Below are 17,269 nucleotides of genomic sequence, written 5' to 3' on the forward strand. Positions count from 1 at the left end.
AGGATTTTCCCCTCATGTTTCTCTCCCCTTTTTCCCTCAGGGTTGTGTTTTCCCCATTTTTTTGCTCACACTTTTGTCTTCTTGTGAAATTATTTTCTCCATTTTCTTTTCGTTTTTTTCTTTCTCTTTTCTTTGTAAAAACTGTAAGTTTCCCTACATTTTTTTCGCCCAGAAAGACTCCAAATCCTTAAAATGGCCCCAAAAAGACAGCCTCTAAATCCTCAAAATGGCTCGAAAATCGCCTCAAGAAAGTTTGTTTTCAGTACTAATGGTATTTTTCATGCAGTTGGGAGCCTTATTTCAGAGTTGTGTAATCTGAGAGTACAACTGGTCGTATAACCGTAAAGTTTATTGTGTTGGCAGGACAGAAAGCGTGTGATTCGCCCATACAATCATAAAAAAGGGAGTGACAGCGAGAGAATTGCACAATTTAATTAACAAAGTTCATCGCGCCACATCGCCCCGCCCACACGACCCCGAATGCCCCCACCCCAACCACGCCCCTTTATGCGCTAACCACGCCCTCTCCCGGCGGCCCGCTGACCACGCCCCCTTGCGCGCTGACGTCAGGCGCCGGCGGCGCTGGCCCGCGGCGGGCGGGAAGATGGCGGCGGGCGGCGGGGGCGGGGGCGGCGGCGGCGGCGGCGGCCCTGAGGCGCCAGGTGGGGCCGGGGGGGCCGGGGCGGGGCCGGGGGCGGGGCCGGGACCGTGTGGGGCGGGGATGGGGGTTGGGGGGGGTTCCGGTGGGGGGGGGCCGCTGTGGGGCGGAGATGTGGGGCGGAGATGGGGGGGCGGTGGGCGGGGCTTGGGGGGGCTGTGGGGAGGAGATGTGGGGGGCAATGGGGCAGAGATGTGGAGGGCAGTGGCACAGAGATGTGTGGGGCGATGGGGGAGATATGTGGGGTGCGATGGGCAGGGGATGTGGCGTTGCAGTCCCCTGTCGCCCCACTGTCCCCATCAGCTGTTTCTGGGGGTCCCTGGTCCCCTGTCCCCCCTATGTCACCCCGCATTCCCCCACCCCGTCAGCCATTCTGGGGGTCCCTCCACTGTCCCCCGCCCTGTCACCCATTTATTTTGGGCGTCCCTGCAGGTTGCAGCCCTTGCTGTGCCCCCCTCGGGGAGCCCTGAGGGCCCCACACGCCCCCCGAGATGAGCAGCAAGGACCCCCCCGAGGTCTCAGGTGAGGGCAGGGGGACACGGGGGGGGTGCTGGGGACAGGGAGGGGACACAGGTGACACCGAGCCCTCCCCCCAGCAGAGAGGGGACACCTGAAGGTTTTCCTGCCCCGGAAGCTGGTGGAGTGTCTGCCCAAATGTCCCGTGCTGCCCAAGGAGCAGCTGCGCTGGAACACCAACGAGGTGGGCACTGGGGGGCACTGGGGGGAACTGGGGGCCCGGGGATGGGCATGGGAGGGATGTGGGGCGGGCAGGAGGGACTTGGAGACATGGGAGGGGATGTGGGGACACAGGAATGGGGATGGGAGGGACTGGAGCTGTGGGGACACAGAAGGGGCGTCAAAGGGACACAGGAGGGGGCTTGGCTGGGGATGGGGGCAAAATGGGGGACGGGCAGGACAGGGGACACCAAGACCACGGCACAGCAGGGGTGGCACAGCAGAGTGGTGCAAGGGCTGAGGGACAGGGGACACAAACTTGTCACTTGTCACCTGTCCCCCTCCCCAGGAGATCGCCTCGTACCTCATTACCTTTGAGAAACACGACGAGTGGCTCTCGTGCTCCCCCAAAACCAGGTCTGGGGATGCCCTGAGGGGCTGGGGGTGGCATGGGGGCTCCCGGGGGGCTCCTGGGGACCCCCTGACCCCGTGTCCAGGCCGCAGAACGGGTCGGTGATCCTGTACAACCGGAAGAAAGTCAAGTACCGCAAGGACGGCTACTGCTGGAAGAAACGCAAGGATGGCAAAACCACCCGTGAGGACCACATGAAGCTGAAGGTGCAGGGAGTGGAGGTAGGGGGACCCCAAACACAGCCTCCCCCCTCCCCAAAAAACCACCTGGTGTCCCTCAAAAAGCACCCTTTGCCATAAAGGTGCTTGTGGTTCAGGTATGGGCAGCTGGGGATGCACCTGGGGGGGCGTCAGGACACATAGAGGGGGGACAGAGGGTGCTGGGTGCCCTCAAGCGACACTTTTGGGGTGCTGGGGACACCCAGTGGGTGGTTTAGGTCCAAGATTCCCAGTTGGGGCTTTGGGGGTGTTGGGAGATGCCCAAAATGGGGTTTGGGGGTGCCAGGACCAGCAGGGGGTGGTTTGGGGGCGTCTACCTCCTGCAGCCCAGGCAGCTTGAGAGTCTGGCTTGCATGTGAGACCCCCACAGGCTGCAGGGACCCCCCAAAATCTGTCAGACCCCCCCAGTCCCTGCTGTGTCCCCCCCCAGTGCCTCTACGGCTGCTACGTGCACTCCTCCATCGTGCCCACCTTCCACCGCCGCTGCTACTGGCTGCTGCAGGTAACTGGGGAGGGGGCCAGGACCCCCCCAGGACCCCCTGGGACCCTTGCAGGACCCCCCCAACCCGCTGTGCCCCCCCAGAACCCCGACATCGTGCTGGTGCACTACCTGAACGTGCCGGCCATGGAGGAGTGCGGCCGGGGCTGCGCCCCCCGGCTCTGCAGCCCCCCCCTCTGCTCGGGGGCCCCCCCGCTCTGCGACCCCCGCGAGTGGCTCAAGTGGTCCCAGGAGGAGCTGGTGGCTCAGCTGCGCCCCATGTGTGAGTGGGGGGCTGCCCTGGGGGGCTTCTGTACCGGGGGGTTTGACCACAGAGGGAGGGAGAGACACGAAAATCCTCAGTTTTTTTGGCAGATTTGTTGATTTCTTTATGAAACTTTGCAGGGTAAAGTGGGGCTGGGGAGGGGGAGAACACCCCAAACCCAGTTCTAGAGGAATTTTGTGCTTTCCCACAGGATGGAGTGGGGTGGGGGCTCTGTGGGGCTGTTTTGGGGGGTCTCTGTGTCTGAGGGGTTCCCCCCCTTGTCCTGCAGTCCATGGGGTGAAGTGGGGCTGTGGCAATGGGGGGGATCAGAGGGTGGGGGGCTCTGTGGGGCTGTTTTGGGGGCTGGGCAGGGGTGCGGGGCTGTTTTGGGGGGTCAGGGAGGGCGTGCCCCCCCCCAGCTGTGTCTCTGAGGGGTTTTGTCCCCCGTGCCGCAGTCCATGGGGTGAAGTGGGGCTGCGGCAATGGCGGGGCCGCCCCCGGGCTGTCCCTGGAGCAGCTGGTGCAGCACGTCCTGGAGAGGCACCAGGCCCGGCCGCCCCCCCGCACCCACGCCTGCCTCTGCGCCGGGGGGCTGGGTGAGACTGACCCCCCCGGGACCCCCGAAATCCCCGGGAACCCCCGAAATCCCGGGGAACCCCCAAAACTACAGGGAAACCCACCCAAAATCCCGGGGAACCCCCGAAATCCCGGGGAACCCCCAAAACCCCGGGGAACCCCCAAAATCCCGGGAAACCCCCCAAAACCCCAGGGGAACCCCCGGGGAACTCCCCGCGACCCCCAAAACCCCTGGGGAACCCCCCAAAACCCCGGGGAATCCACTGGGACCCCCAGAATCCCTTGAGAATCCCCGAACACGCCAGGGAACCCCCCGGGACCCCCAAAGAGCCCCTGGGACCCCAGAACAGCCCCCTTGTGACCCCAAAATCCCCCGTGCGACCCCAAAATCTGCCACCACCCCAAAATCCCCATGTGACCCCCAAATCTGCCCCCCGCTAACCCCCCCGTTTTGCCCCCCAGGCACCCCCGGCCATAAATGCAGCAGCACCAAGCACCGAATCATCTCCCCAAAATTGGAACGGGCGGGGGTCGCCGCCCCCCCTGGGGACCCCCACCCCAAACCTGCCCCCTCCTCCCCGGACACCACGCAGCCCTCCCCGGCGCCCCCCGAGGGACCCCCGCGACCCTCCCCATTTCCCCTCTCCTCATCCTCCTCCTCCTCCTCGGGGGGTGCTGGGGGGACTCTGCCCCTTCTGGTGGTCGCCAATTTAGGGGGTGGGGGCGCGGCGGCGCCGGGGGGTCCCGAGCAGCCCCTGGGGCTGACCCCGAGCCAGCACCTGGTGGGGACCCCCGAGGGGTCGTGCCCCACGGCGCCCCCCCCGCTGCAGCCCCCCGCCGCCGCCTTCGACCCCGACTGCTTCCTCAACAGCCCCCGCCGCGGGCAGACCTACGGCTGCGAGGCCGACCCCCCCCCCGGCGCGCCCCCCCCGGCCCCCCCAACCCTGCAGGAGGAGGAGGAGGAGGAGGGAGAGGAGGAGGAGGAGGGAAAGCGGGGGGCTGCAGCCCAGGACCCCCTCCCCGCCGCCGCGCCCCCTCCCCAGCCCGCGTTCCCCCTGCCCTTCCCCGAGCTGCTGCTGGGGGGCGGGGGCGACACGGGCGGGGTCCCCCCGACCCTGCGAGCCCCCCCCCACGCCCCCCCCCACCACCAGCTCCCCTCCTCCCCCTCGGGCCCCCCCAGCGACCCCCCACCCGCCGTGGCCATCACCGATTTCTCCCCGGAGTGGTCGTACCCCGAGGTGAGCGATTTGGGGAGGGGGTGCTCTCCCCCAGACCCCCCTCCTGCCCACCCCGGGGGTCCCCGGTGACCCCCCCGGTGTGCCCCCCCCCCCAGGGCGGAGTCAAGGTGCTGATCACGGGGCCCTGGGGGGACCCCGGTGCCTCCTACTCGTGTCTGTTCGACCGCACCTCGGTGCCCGCCGCGCTGGTCCAGCCGGGCGTGCTGCGCTGCTACTGCCCCCGTGAGTGCCCCCCGCCCCATTTCCCGCTGCGCCCCCTCCCCACGGGGGTCTGCCGGTGCTCTGACCCGCCCTCTCCGTGTCCGTGTGTCCATCCGCAGCCCATGAGGCCGGCGTGGCCGCCCTGCGCGTGGCCTGTCCCCCCCGGCTGCTCTCGGCCGCGGCCCCGTTCGAGTACCGGGCACGGGGGGCAGCCCCCGGGGCACAGCTGGACTGGCTGGCGCTGGACGGTGAGTGGGGGCCCCCGGGACCCCCCCAGAACGGGACAGACCCAAACACCTGGGTTCATTTTGGGGTCCTGTTGTGGCGGCCCCAGACCCGCCCCTCTCTCCGTGGAGCGATGCTCTTTGGGGTCAGGGCGTTTGGGGGGGCTCTGGCGGTCAGGGCGCCCCCCTGACCCTGTGCCCCCCCTCGGCAGAGGCCCAGTTCCGTCTGTCCATCCTGGAGCGCCTGGAGCAGCTGGAGACGCGTCTGGGGGCCCTGCCCCCCCCGCGGGGGGCTCCCTCCGAGACCCCCCCTGAGCAGGTGAGGCCACCCTTGGTCCTCTGTGTCCCCTGATGTCCCCAGATGTCCCCACTGTGCCCCCCATGTCCCCTGACATGCCCTGCTGTCCCCAGGGGCCGGGCTCCTCCTTCGAGGCGCGGGTGGTGGCCGTCTGCGAGGCCATGATGGCGCGGCCGGGCTGGTCGGCGGGGACCTCGCTGCTGGCACACGGGGTGACGTTCCGTGGGATGACTCTGCTGCACCTGGCAGCCGCCCAGGGCTACGCCAGCCTGGTGGAGGCTCTGCGGCGCTGGCGGTGAGCAGGGACACCTGGGGCCACCTGGGGACACCTGGGGCAGTGTCCCCAGGCAGAGGTGACCCTCCCCAGCCTGTGTCCCCTCCTGTCCCTGCAGGGCGCTGGCAGTTGAGAGCCTGGAGCTGGAGCAGGAGATCGACCCCCTCAACGTGGACCATTTCTCCTGCACCCCCCTGGTGAGGGGACACTGGGGACACTGGGAACATTGGGGACACTGTGGTGGTGACACTGTGGCAGGGCTGGCAGTGCATCCCAAGGGCATGGGGCACAGCGTGATGTCTCAGGCAGGGCTGCGGGATACCAGGGGTGGCACCTGGACACAAGTGACACCCTGGGGACAGCGCTGTGCCCTCGTTGTCCCCAGATGTGGGCGTGCGCCCTGGGGCACCGGGAGGCGGCGGAGCGGCTGTGCCGCTGGGACCGGCGGGCGCTGGCCGTCCCCGACACCCTGGGCCGGCTGCCCCTGGCCCTGGCCCGTGCCCGCGGCCACCTGGCCCTTGTCACCCGCCTGGAGGAGCTGCAGGTGTCACCCGTGTCCCCTCGCTGCCACCTGCCCGGCCTGCGCGTCCCCTCCCCGCTGTCCGCCAGCCCTGACACAGGTATGGCCCCTTGTGTCCTCCCTGTCCTCTGGACCTCTGTCCTGGTGTCACTGTGTCCTGTCCCTGGTCACCACCCCCTGGTGTGGTCACTGTCACTTCACTGTCACTGTCCCTTCTCTGTCACTGTCACCATATCCTCCCCCATCCCCTTCTGTGTGCCTTCAGGGCCCCGTCCCCTGTGTCCTCCCCATGTCCTCTGCTGTCCCCTGTCCTCCCCCAGCATCTTTGTGTCCCATATGTTCCTTGTCCTCTTGCCATGTTCTCCATGTCCCCCATCAGTAACCCCCCTGTCCCTGCCATGTCCCCGTGTCCCCACAGTGTCCCCTGTCCTCCTGCCATGTTCTCCATGTCTCCTCGGGGTGTGTCCCCATCACTAACCCCCCTGTCCCTGCCATGTCCCCGTGTCCCCAGGGCTGAGCACAGCCAGCAGCCTCTCGTCCCCCTCGGGGCTCTCCGAGGGTCCCGGCTCCGTCCCGCTGCCCCCCGGCCCCCCCGGGCCCCCTGACGATGACGCCTGGGGGGTGGCAGTGCCCCCCAGCCCCCCTGAGGACGCCCTGGCCCCGCCCTCTGACGCCCTGCAGGTAAAGGGGGGGGGACAGGGGGGCAGAACCCTGGTGTCCCCAGGCCGAGGTGGGGACACAGACCCCCGATGTCCCCCTGTGTCCCCAGGCCGAGGTGAGGACACCCCTTGTCCTTTGTCCCCAGGCCGAGGTGGTGACCCTGGCCCGCCAGATCATCGAGGCCACCCCCGAGCGCATCAAGCAGGAGGCGCCGGGGGGGCCCCCGGGGGCACTGGGAGCACCGGGGGGGACCCCGGGCACAGCGGGGACAGCGGGGCTGGGCGCTGCCATGGCCTGGCTGGCCACCTACCTGGAGAGCGTGGACCGGCCCCCCGCACCTGGGCACAGGTACCCTGGGCTGGGGGGGGCCCAGGGGGGCACCCTCAGCTCCCCGGGGGGGGGGCACCCCCAGTCAGCAGCACCCCGAGGGGGTCTTGGGGATCCCCTTGGGAGGGTCCTGTGCTACTCCAGTGTCTCCATGGTGGGGGAGTCTCCCACATCCTCCACACCCCAGAGTCCCCCTGGGGGCACCCCCTGGTCCCTGGGTGACAGCCTGTGACACTCCTGGGTGTGTCCCCCCTTCACCCCCCGTCCTCCTGACCCTCCTGTGCATGCACCCCCCCCAGGGCAGAGGTGGCCTCCTCGCAGGGGTCCCTGGGACACCCTAGGGACATTTGGTGACACTCAGATCCCCTCCCGTGTGTGTCCCACCCTGGCTGTGTCTCTCCCCGTCCCCCTGACCTTGCCATATGTGTGCCCCCCCCCAGGGCAGAGGTGGCCTCCTCGCGGGGGTCCCCGGCGGTCCCCGAGCGGCCGCCCCCCCCCTCGGCAGCGGGCTGGGCCGAGTTCCTGAACGCCTCCGGGGGGGCCCGGGGCGAGGGGGGCGCCGTGGCCCTGCTGACCCTCAGTGACCAGGAGCAGCACGAGCTCTACGAGGCCGCACGGCTCGTCCAGGGGGCCTTCCGCAAGTACCGGGTGGGTGCCGCCTCCCTGCACCCCAAAACACCCCTGGGGCCCCCCTGGGGGCTCCCCAGCCCCGCTGACCCCCCAAACCCCCCCGGGTCCCCCCAGGGCCGGAGGCTGAAGGAGCAGCAGGAGCTGGCGGCCGCCGTCATCCAGCGCTGCTACCGCAAGTACAAACAGGTACCCCAAAACCCCCGGGACCCCTCCCAGGCACCGCCCAGAGCCCCGGGGACCCCAGACCCCCAGGGACCACCCAGAACCCCCCTAACCCTCTATCTCTGCCCCACAAGCTGACCTGGATCGCTCTGAAGGTAACAGGGGCCGTGTCGGGGTCACTCAGATGTTTGGGGCTGTTTTGGGGTCACCCAAGTGTTTGAGGTCACCCAGGTGTTTGTTTGGGGCTGTTTTGTGTTTTGGGGTCACCCAGGTGTTTTTGACGCAGGGGTGCTGTGACACTGGGGTGCAGTGTGAGGGTGCTGTGACACTGGGGTGACCCTGGTGACACCGGTGTCCCTTGCAGTTCGCGCTGTTCCAGTGGATGACGCAAGGGTGCTGGGACACTGGGGTGACATTGGGGTCCCTGTTTGAGGGTGCTGTGACGCTGTTGTGTCCCCGTGTCCCCCCCAGTTCGCGCTGTTCCAGCGGATGACGCAGGCCGCCATCCTGATCCAGAGCAAGTTCCGCAGCTACGCGGAGCAGAAGCGCTTCCAGCGCCGCCGGCGGGCGGCCGTGCTGATCCAGCAGCGCTTCCGCAGCCTCCGCCAGCACCGGTGCGGCCCGCGGGGCTCCGGGGGGCGTGGGGGGCACGGGGCGGGGGGCACGGGGGTCTCACCTGCCCCCTCCGTCCCCCCCAGGAGCACCTTCCTCACCCTCAAGCAGGACCAGGCAGCGCGGAAGATCATGAGGTTCCTGCGGCGCTGCCGCCACCGGTAGGGGCACAGGGAGAGGGAGGGGACAGCGGGAGGTGTCACACGGGGTGGGTGGGGACAGGGGAAGGTGTTCCCAGGGCTTTGGGTGCAGAGTCCCAAAAAAGCCTGATCCCACCCCAAATTTGCGTGTCCCTGGCCCAGGATGGAGGAGCTGAAGCAGAACAAGGACGTGGAGAGTTTACAGACGCGGGGCCTGGCCTCGTGACCCCCCCCACGGGGCTGGGGGACCCTCAGTGCCCCCCCCACGGGGGGAGCTCCCCTCGCTGTCCGCCCTCCCCAGGCGTGTCCGTGTGTCCGGCTGTCCCCGTGGGGAGGGGCAGGAGGGGGCAGAGCCGCCTCGCGCCCCCTCCCCATCGCCCCCCGCCCCTCCCCCGCATGCCCCCGCCGCCCCCCCCACCCCGTGGGGGCTCTTTGTACAAAGTTCCATTAAAAACCAACGAGGAAGCGGGAATGGAAAATGCGGTGAGTTTGTGTTTGTGGGTGGGGAGGGGGCACTGGGGGGACATGGGGGAGAGGGGACACTGGGGGGACACGGGGAAGGGAAGGAGGGAGGGGACATCGCTGGGGGAACATGGCGGGGAGGGGACACTGGGGGGACATCTCTGGGCGCGCGGGAAGACCCAGCGGAGCTGGAGGTACGGGCCCTTTAAATACAGGCCACGCCCTCTGGGCCAGACCACGCCTCCTAGGCCGGGCCACGTCCTCTGGCCTGCCACGCACGTTCCTCGCTCCGCCCAGGCCCCTTCTACGTCTCCGGACGTGATTACGCAGGCGGACGCCGGGGACGTGTCCCGCGCGCGGCGGCGGCGTTACGCATCGCCCCGTCGCAAGATGGCGGAGCTGGACTTGCTGGGCTCCATCCTCAACTCCATGGAGCGGCCGCCTGCCGCGGCCGATGGCGAGACGCGGCGCCGGGCGCGGGGTCAGCAGGGCCAGGGAGGGCGCGGAGGCTCCGGGGCAGCGGCCCTGGGCGGGGAGCGGCGCGTCCCGGCCTTTCGCCCTCAGAACCCCCCCCACCCCCGGCGCCCGCCCTCAGGCGAGGCCCCGCCTCCAGCGCCATGGGCACGCCCTCGCGTTGTTGATTGACAGCGGGGGCCGCCTGGCCACGCCCCCGCCATGTCCCCCGTGTGCTGCTGTTAGTTGCAGGCCACGCCCCTGCTCCGGTCAGAGGGCGCAGGCCCCGCCCCCTCCGCCCCCCGAGAGTTTTTTGGGGGTCCCAAAAGGCTTTGGGGCTCCCCTGATGTGTTTTTGGGGTTCCCCTCTTCGTGACCCCCCCTGTTCCCCCCAGAACAAGCCGCTCGCATGAAGAAGCTGCAGGAGCAGGAGAAGCGCCAGAAAGTCGAATTCAGGAAGAGGGTGAGTGGAGGGGCTGTGCATTGCTGGGGCATTTTGGGGGGCTCCCCTGCCCTGTCCGTGCGTCTCCCCTGCCCTGTCCGTCTGTCCCCCCCAGCCTGTCCGTCTGTCCTCAGATGGAGCAGGAGGTGTCCCAGTTCATCCAGGCCACGGGGGAGCCCCGGCGCCGCTTCCAGCCCATGACCAAGATCGAGAGGAGCATCCTGTGAGCACTGGGGAAACTGGGAGGAACTGGGGAGGCACCGGGGGGCACTGGAGGTACTGGGGGCACTGGGAGGGCACTGGGGACACTGAGGGTGTACTGGGGCAGCTGGGGACCCCCCCAGGGCCCTCCAGTGCCAGCAGCTCCCCGCTGTCCCCTCAGGCACGACGTGGCCGAGGTGGCCGGGCTGACATCGTTCTCCTTCGGGGACGACGAGGACAGCCGCTACGTGATGGTGTTCAAGAAGGTGGGGGACGGCTGGGGGGCGTGCTGGGGGGGTGACAGGGCCCGGGGTGACACTGCTGTCCCCTCCTGGGTGCTGGCTGTCCCCTGGGGGTTCCAGGGGAGGTGACAGAGCCCCAGTGACCCCGCTGTCACCCCTGGGTGTCCCCCGTGGGTGCTGGCTGTCCCCTGGGGGTTCCAGGAGAGGTGTCAGAGCCCCGCTGACCCTGCTGTCCCCCCTGGTGTCCCCGTCCCCCCCAGGAGTTCGCACCCTCGGACGAGGAGCTGGAGGCGTACCGGCGGGGCGAGGAGTGGGACCCGGCCCGGGCCGAGGAGCGGCGCCGCCTCCGGGTAGGCGGGGCTTAGAGTGGGTGGGGTTTAACTGGGATATGGGTGGTGCTCAGCAGGGCGTGGCCACGCGGGTGGGGCATGTATGGGTGATGGAGGAAGGGGTTATAGGTGTGGCATGGGCTTGGTAGGTGTGGCCCGGGTAGGCGGGGCTTAGTGTGGGTGGGGTTTAACTGGGATGTGGGCCGGGCTCAGCAGGGTGTGGCCAGGTGGGCAGGGCATATAGGTATGATGGGGGAAGGGCTTACCTGGGTGTGGTGTGGGCTCAGTGGGTGTGGCCCTCGTGGGCGGGGCTCTTGCTGACTGCTCACCTGCAGGAGCTGGCGGCACAGCAGGAGGAGGCGGAGCTTGAGTCTGGCCCTGCCCCCCCGGGCCCCCCCAACGATTACAAGGACAAATACCGGCACCTGATTGGCTGCGAGGCCGCCAAGGCCGCCGCCCGCACCATGGAGGCCAACAAGGCCTACGGCTGTGGTGAGTGGGGGGTCTGGGGGGTCCTGGGGGTATCCATGGGGCTTGGGGGCTCCTGGGGGGCTTGGGCAGCCTGGGGGGGCTGGGGGGGTCGCTGAGGGTCCCTCCCGTGCTCACAGTGCCCGTGGCCAACAAGTGGGGTCCCATGGAGGTCCTGGGGGTTTCTGGGGGGCTTGGGGGGGGTCTCTGGGGGGGGTCTGGGTGTCTGGTTCTTTCCCCAAATACCTGTGCTGTGCAGGGGTGTCTGGGGGTCTGTGAGGGTCCCTGCTGTGCCCCCAGTGCCTGTGGCCAACACAAGGGGTCCCATGGAGCCCCTGGGGAATTTGGGGTGTCTGGGGGGTCTCTGAGGGTCCCTGCTGTGCCCCCAGTGCCCGTGGCCAACAAGAGGGACACGCGCTCCATCGAGGAGGCCATGAACGAGATCCGGGCCAAGAAGCGCCTGCGGCAGGCGGAGGATGAGGGGGGGGCCGGGGGGGGCACAGGGGGGCCCTGTGTGTGATGGGGGGAAGGGTGGGGGGGGTGACCCCCTCCCAGGGGTATTTAACAGCAGGGGGAGGGGGATGGGGCACGCAGAGGGGGTGATAAAGAGCCTCGTTCTCCTGTCATGGTGCCCGTGTCTGCTTTGGCGGGGCGGTTTTGGGGAGGGGGGCACCCCCATATCCCACATTGTGCGTGTGTGCATCCCACTCCCCAAAAAAAGCATGGGTCAGGAGCTCCTGGTACTTTACAAAGGTTTTTGGGGTGTGGGGAGCCCCTTGGTGGGGGGGCCAGGATGCCCTTCCCCCTCCTTCTTGGCCTGGGGGGTTTTGTGCCCTCCCAGCTTGGCCTCCCAGTGCCAGCAGTGCCTCCCAGTTCCATCAGAGGCCCTCCCAGTTCCGTCCCAGTGCCCTGCAGTGCCTCCTCGTCCTGCTCAGGGTCACTCTCCTGCCTCCCAGTTCCGTCCCTGGGGTGTCCAGGCCCCAAATCCCTCCCGAGAGCCCACACATGGATGCACCTTGGCCAAGGGTCCATGGGCATCCAGGCCCCAAGACCACCCCTCCAAATTCCTCTCCTTCCACGGGCAGAGGGACCCCGGTGCCCCCCGCCTCCACCTCCTGCCCTTTCCCACCCTTCCCCCACTGACTTTTCTGCAATTACCAGAAATTCGTGATGTGACCCCAAAACCCCATCACCTCCTGCCCTGGGGCCCTCCGTGTCCCCAGCACTCCTGAGCATGTCACCACAACCCTGAGCCCCCTGCACACCCCCAGGACTCCCCCTCACCCCAGCACCCTCCCTGCCCCTTGGCTGTGAACAAATCTCTGAGATTCCCATGGGAATCCGGGGTCTCCTTGGTGGATTTGGGGGGCCCCGGGGTCAAGGCCAAAGTCCTGGGGGTCCCAGCCCAGCCCTGGACCCCACAGACCGCCCCCAAAAATGGGGAGAACCCCCCATGTCCAGTGCCCTGAGCTGACCCCAAGCCCTCCCCGCCATCCCACGGGGGACCCTCAGCGACCCCAGACCCCCCTCAATTCCCGGAACACCCAGAGGGGCCCGGGGGGATTCGGGCCCTTCCCACCCGGTGCTGCCCCCCACGGAGGGACCGGGGTCCCATTCAGCCCCCGCCGGAGGAGGGAGAAAAGGGGCGGAGCCACTTGAGGGGGTCCCCACGTGTCGCCCCCGGGTCTGGGACTAGTTTTAGCCCCCCTCAAAGGATAACGCGACCCCCAGCCGGGGGGGCTGCAGCGCCGCCCGAAGGCGCTGGGGGGAACAGCAGCCCCAGAGGGGAGGGGGCAAGCCGGGGCGAGGGGGCACCCGATTTTGGGGGTGCAAAATGTTCTTTTGGGGGGGGAGCTCAGCCCCTAAGGAGTCCCAGGGGTGGGGGAGGGGGGAGCTGAGCCCCATGGGCCCCACAGTGGGGGAGGGGCAGTGGCTTTGACCACTTCCCGGGGAAGTTCTCGCCGGGGGGGGGCGGGGCAGGTCCTTTTGTGGTGGGGGTGGAAGGGGCACCCCACGAGGCCTCGACCTCCGCCCCAGCCCCGTTCTGGGGGTCCCGGTACCCTCGGCCCCCCTCGGGGGGGGGGGGGGAGATGATCCCGAGCTCCTCGGTCCCCCCCACCCTCCGCTTTCCCCGTCCTCAACCGCCGAGCCCCTCCCCCACCCCGGGGCAGGAAGTGAAACCGCTGCCCCTCCCCCCTCCCCCCGGAAAGTCCCGCCTGGGTCTGACTCAAACTGAGCCCCGCGGGGGGAGGGGCGGGGGTCCCGCGCCCCCCGACTCACACCGAGCTGTCGCGACCCCCCCCCCTCCCCAGCGACCCCCGCGAGAGGCCCAGAGCGGGGCGCGGTGTCGCGATAAGGGCGTGTGTGTATCCCGGAATAATCGGGAATCGCGATATACAGGGAGGAGGCGCAATAACGAGGGATTCGTTATAAGTCTGGGGGGGTCACGAGACCCGTCGGGGTGTCGCGATAGCGAGGGAGGGGGTCGGAATAACAGGGAAGAGGGGCCACAATAAAGGGTGTGGGTCGCGATAATGGGGGGGATCCGATTAACGGAAGCGAGCGCCGGGATACTGAGGGAGGGTTCGAATTTCGATTTATCGTGATAATCGCGGGATGCAGAATAGGAAGTGTCTGGATTGAGGGGGGCGGCGGGAGCAGCGGGGCAAGGGCTCGCGGGGAACGGGAGCGCCGGGATCGCGGTAACGGCGCGGGCCGGGCCATCGCGGGAGGCCGCAATGGGCGGGAGATGTCGCGATAGTGAGGGGAGGGTCGCGATAAAAAGCCCCCCCATCCCCCCAAATCGGCGCGCGCCCTCGGCGGCACGCGGGACGTTCCGGCCCTTGGCTCTGCCCCCTTTAGCCCCGCCCCCGTGAGCCCCGCCCCCTGCGGCCCCTATGAAAACCGCCGCGCGGCGCCGCCGCCGGTCCTCCGCCGCCGCCGCGCCTCGACCGCACCGCGCAGGCGCCGAGCGAAAAGCCCGCCCCTTTCCCCGCCGAAAGCCCCGCCCCCCCGCGGAAGGCCCCGCCCCCCGCGCCCCGCCCGCCCGCCCCGCCGCCGCCATGAGCGGGTGGGCGCCCTACGTGGAGACGCTGCTAGCGGATGGCACCTGCCAGGATGCCGCTATCGTCGGCTATCGCGACACCCCTGCCGTCTGGGCCGCCGCCCCCGGCAAGACCTTCGCCAATATCACGGTGAGCGGCGGGCGCCGGCGGGGCCGGGGGGGGACAGTGCGCTGAGGCGTTTCCCGCCCAAGCGCGCGGAGGGCGGGGGGACCCGGCGGCCTCTGAGAGGCGGGGCTGACCCCCCCCACCCCTCCCGCGACGGGCTCCGGGAAGGACAAAAAAGGGAGAAAAACGCAAAAGCGCCAGCGTGGAGCGCGGCGGGGCGGGGGATGGCGGGGGGGGGCTCGGGCGCTGCCCGCGGTGCCGGTACCGGGGGAAGGCCGGTACCGGGGGGCCCTGCAGGCCGGGGAGGGGCCCAGCGGAGGGGTAGCCCCCTCCTCAACCCCGCTCCGAGCGTTTCGGGGGGTCGCAGTTGGGCGGGGAAGGGGGGGATGGGCGAGCACCACGTGCTCCGGCGACCTCCGTCCCCGGTTCCTGTCGCTTTTATGGCTCTGCCGGGAGTGGACGGCGGGGGTCTCGTGGAGGGGGAGGTGGGGATGTGGAGGAACCCCTCCTCACTTAAAAACCCTCTAAAAATGCGCGGAATGCGGCCACTTCCCGGTGGAGGAGGGGCGGCCGGGGCTTCCTGTGGGGGAGGGGCGGCGCGCGCGCACCCCCCTCCCCCCCTCCCCACTTCCCCCCACGGAAATTTGGGGAGAGGGGAGGGGAGAAATCTGGGGAAGCCCATGGTGGGAAAGCGGGGGCTACCGAGCTCTGGTCCCTGTCTGGGGTCACGGGGGGGGGTTACGGGGGTCCCCGGGATGGGGAGGCACCTCAGGGACGTAGTCGGGGCTCACTGGGGTCCCCCGGGTCTCGGTGGGGGTGTCTGGGTTCGGTGTGGGGTCCCGGGGCTGTTCGCTTGAGGGCTCCTTTCTGGGATTGCTGCGGGGCTGCTTTTGGGGTTCCTGACCTGTGCTCCCCCGTGGCAGCAGCGGGTGGAAGTGCTGGCCTTGGAGGGTCCCGAGTTTGGGGAGGTTTGGGGGATCCCTGGATGCTCGGGCCCTCTTGTGGGGACCCCTCGGGGATCAGGGTTCTCTCATGGGGTCTTTGGCGGGAGTCACGGGGGTCCCGGGACACCTGGGTCCCTTTTATGGTCATGGAGTGGGAGTTATGAGAGTCCCTGTTTGCCGAGCGCCCTGCAGGGGCCCTGCCCGGGGCTTTGGCTTTGGGGGGTCCCTGGGTGGGGGTCTTTGGGGTTCCCCTGACCTGTCCTCACCCCATCCAGGCTTTGGAGGTCCCTGGGTGTGGGTCTTTGGGGGTCCCCTTGGCCTGTCCCCACCTCTGCAAAGCGACAGGCTGTGATCAGGGGGGCTATAGCAGTTCCTCACGGGTGGCCCTGGGGGTCTGAGCTCTGTTTCTGGCGGTTCCCCACGGATGGTTTGGGGGTCCGGGCTCCGTTCCTGACCCCTGTCCCCACAGCCAGCGGAGGTGGCGGCGCTGGTGGGCCCCGAGCGGGGCCCGCTGCTGGTGCAGGGGCTGACGCTGGGGGGGCTGCGCTGCTCCGTCATCCGCGACTCGCTGCTGGTGGAGGGCGAGCACAGCATGGACCTGCGCACCAAGGGGGCTGCTGGAGCGCCCACCTACAACATCACGGCTGCCATCACCAACAAGAGTGAGGGACCCTGCCGCTGCCCCTGTCACCCCTGAAACTGCCCCTTGTCACCCCTGCTGCTGGCCCCTGTCACCCCTGAAACTGCCCCCTGCCGCCCCTGCCACTACATCCTGCCACCCCTGCCACTGCCCCATGTCACCCCTGCCACTGCCCCCTGCAACTGCCCCCTGCCACTCTGTGTCACCCCTGCCCACCTCCCTGTCACCCTGTGTCACCTCCCTGTCACCCCATGTAACCTCCTGTCCCTCCAGTCCCTGTCACCCCCCATGACCCCAAGCCTCCCATGTGTTTTATGCCATCAGTGTCACCCGGTGTCACTCCCAGCTCTTGTCACTCCCCAGGTGCCCCCCCTCCCCAGTACCACCCTGTGTCCTCTCCCCTGCACAGCCACGTCACCTGCCCTGTCACTTCTGTCACCCCTGCCCTGCTTCCCGTTCCTGTCCCCCTGCCCTTTGACCCACAAATTACCCCGTGCTAACTCCTGCCATCCCTCCACCCCTGCCCTGTCTGTCTGGGGAGCCTTGGGGTGACCCCAACCTTGTCCCCTTCTCCCCTTTGACCCAGCTCCCCACAACTTACCCTGTGCTGACTCCTGCCATCCCTTCATCCCTGCCCTTTTGCCCCCCATCTGTCTGTCTCGGGGTATGGGGAGCCTCATGGTGACCCCCACCATGTCCCCATCTCTGCAGCCATCGTGCTGGCCATGGGCAAGGAGGGCGTGCACGGCGGCTGCGTCAACAAGAAATGCTACGAGATGGCCAACCACCTGCGGCGCAGCCAGTACTGAGGGGCTGGGGGCCACCCCGGGACCCCCAGGGACCCCCAGGGACCAGCCAGGGACCAGCAGGACCCCCGTCCCCCTCCCCCTGCCCGCCCCCCGATGATCCCCGCTGCCGGCAGCAATAAAGTGCCCTTGTGGGGATCCCTGTGCCTCGGGGCTTTTGGGGTGGTGGGGAGCTTTGGGGTGCGGCTCTGCCTCCACCCAGGGCGGGTGCCCGGGTCCAAGGGTGCTGCCGTGCCCCGGGGGGACAAAGTCCAGGCTGGGGCGGCGGTGACGCCGCAGCTGCTGCCCCACGGGGCCCTCCCCGCCACCCCCCGACTCTCAGAAGGCAAAGTTATGGGGCAGAGGCTTTATTGGAGGGCTGCACTTGTGGGGCAGGCTGCGCTGGCAGCGAGGGGAGGTCAGATGTGGGGTGTAGGATGGAATAAAGGGGGGTGGGGGATATTTGGGGGGGTGGTAGGATGGAACAAGGGGGCTGCGGGACATATGGGGAAACAGAAAGGGCAGTGGGGAATTGGGGGTCAGGAACCATGGGTATCCTGGCAGGT

At 68.5% G+C, this 17,269-nt stretch overlaps 3 protein-coding genes across 7 annotated transcripts; all 3 read left to right on the forward strand.

The window, feature by feature from the left end:
* Window positions 1-577: 577 nt before the first annotated feature.
* Window positions 578-9,041, forward strand: CAMTA2 (calmodulin binding transcription activator 2). Of its 5 annotated transcripts, XM_064737699.1 has the most exons (23): window positions 578-662; window positions 1,091-1,180; window positions 1,255-1,358; window positions 1,683-1,750; window positions 1,831-1,966; window positions 2,394-2,465; window positions 2,547-2,724; window positions 3,162-3,302; window positions 3,745-4,520; window positions 4,616-4,742; window positions 4,841-4,969; window positions 5,158-5,264; window positions 5,357-5,538; window positions 5,636-5,714; window positions 5,903-6,137; window positions 6,549-6,718; window positions 6,843-7,045; window positions 7,465-7,672; window positions 7,769-7,840; window positions 7,951-7,971; window positions 8,288-8,430; window positions 8,515-8,589; window positions 8,731-9,041. In XM_064737699.1, the coding sequence occupies exons 2-23, from the start codon at window positions 1,150-1,152 to the stop codon at window positions 8,792-8,794; spliced, it is 3,321 nt and encodes a 1,106-aa protein (XP_064593769.1). In that variant the 5' UTR covers window positions 578-662; window positions 1,091-1,149; the 3' UTR covers window positions 8,795-9,041. The 5 variants fall into 5 exon arrangements, with proteins under 5 accessions (XP_064593769.1, XP_064593766.1, XP_064593767.1 ...); XM_064737696.1 differs by having other exon boundaries at window positions 8,288-8,589; XM_064737697.1 differs by having other exon boundaries at window positions 1,258-1,358; window positions 8,288-8,589.
* On the forward strand, window positions 9,041-11,765 carry SPAG7 (sperm associated antigen 7). Its single transcript, XM_064737701.1, has 8 exons — window positions 9,041-9,051; window positions 9,246-9,511; window positions 9,878-9,945; window positions 10,059-10,147; window positions 10,307-10,391; window positions 10,628-10,717; window positions 11,032-11,188; window positions 11,554-11,765. Exons 1-8 carry the CDS (start codon window positions 9,047-9,049, stop codon window positions 11,682-11,684), a joined length of 891 nt encoding a protein of 296 aa, XP_064593771.1. The 5' UTR covers window positions 9,041-9,046; the 3' UTR covers window positions 11,685-11,765.
* A 2,365-nt stretch (window positions 11,766-14,130) lies between these two features.
* Window positions 14,131-16,862, forward strand: PFN1 (profilin 1). Its single transcript, XM_064737695.1, has 3 exons — window positions 14,131-14,358; window positions 15,748-15,940; window positions 16,630-16,862. The coding sequence occupies exons 1-3, from the start codon at window positions 14,227-14,229 to the stop codon at window positions 16,725-16,727; spliced, it is 423 nt and encodes a 140-aa protein (XP_064593765.1). The 5' UTR covers window positions 14,131-14,226; the 3' UTR covers window positions 16,728-16,862.
* Window positions 16,863-17,269: the final 407 nt, after the last annotated feature.

The sequence above is a fragment of the Zonotrichia leucophrys genome, unplaced genomic scaffold, assembly GCF_028769735.1.
Source record: "Zonotrichia leucophrys gambelii isolate GWCS_2022_RI unplaced genomic scaffold, RI_Zleu_2.0 Scaffold_99_161681, whole genome shotgun sequence".
Lineage (NCBI taxonomy): Eukaryota > Metazoa > Chordata > Aves > Passeriformes > Passerellidae > Zonotrichia > Zonotrichia leucophrys.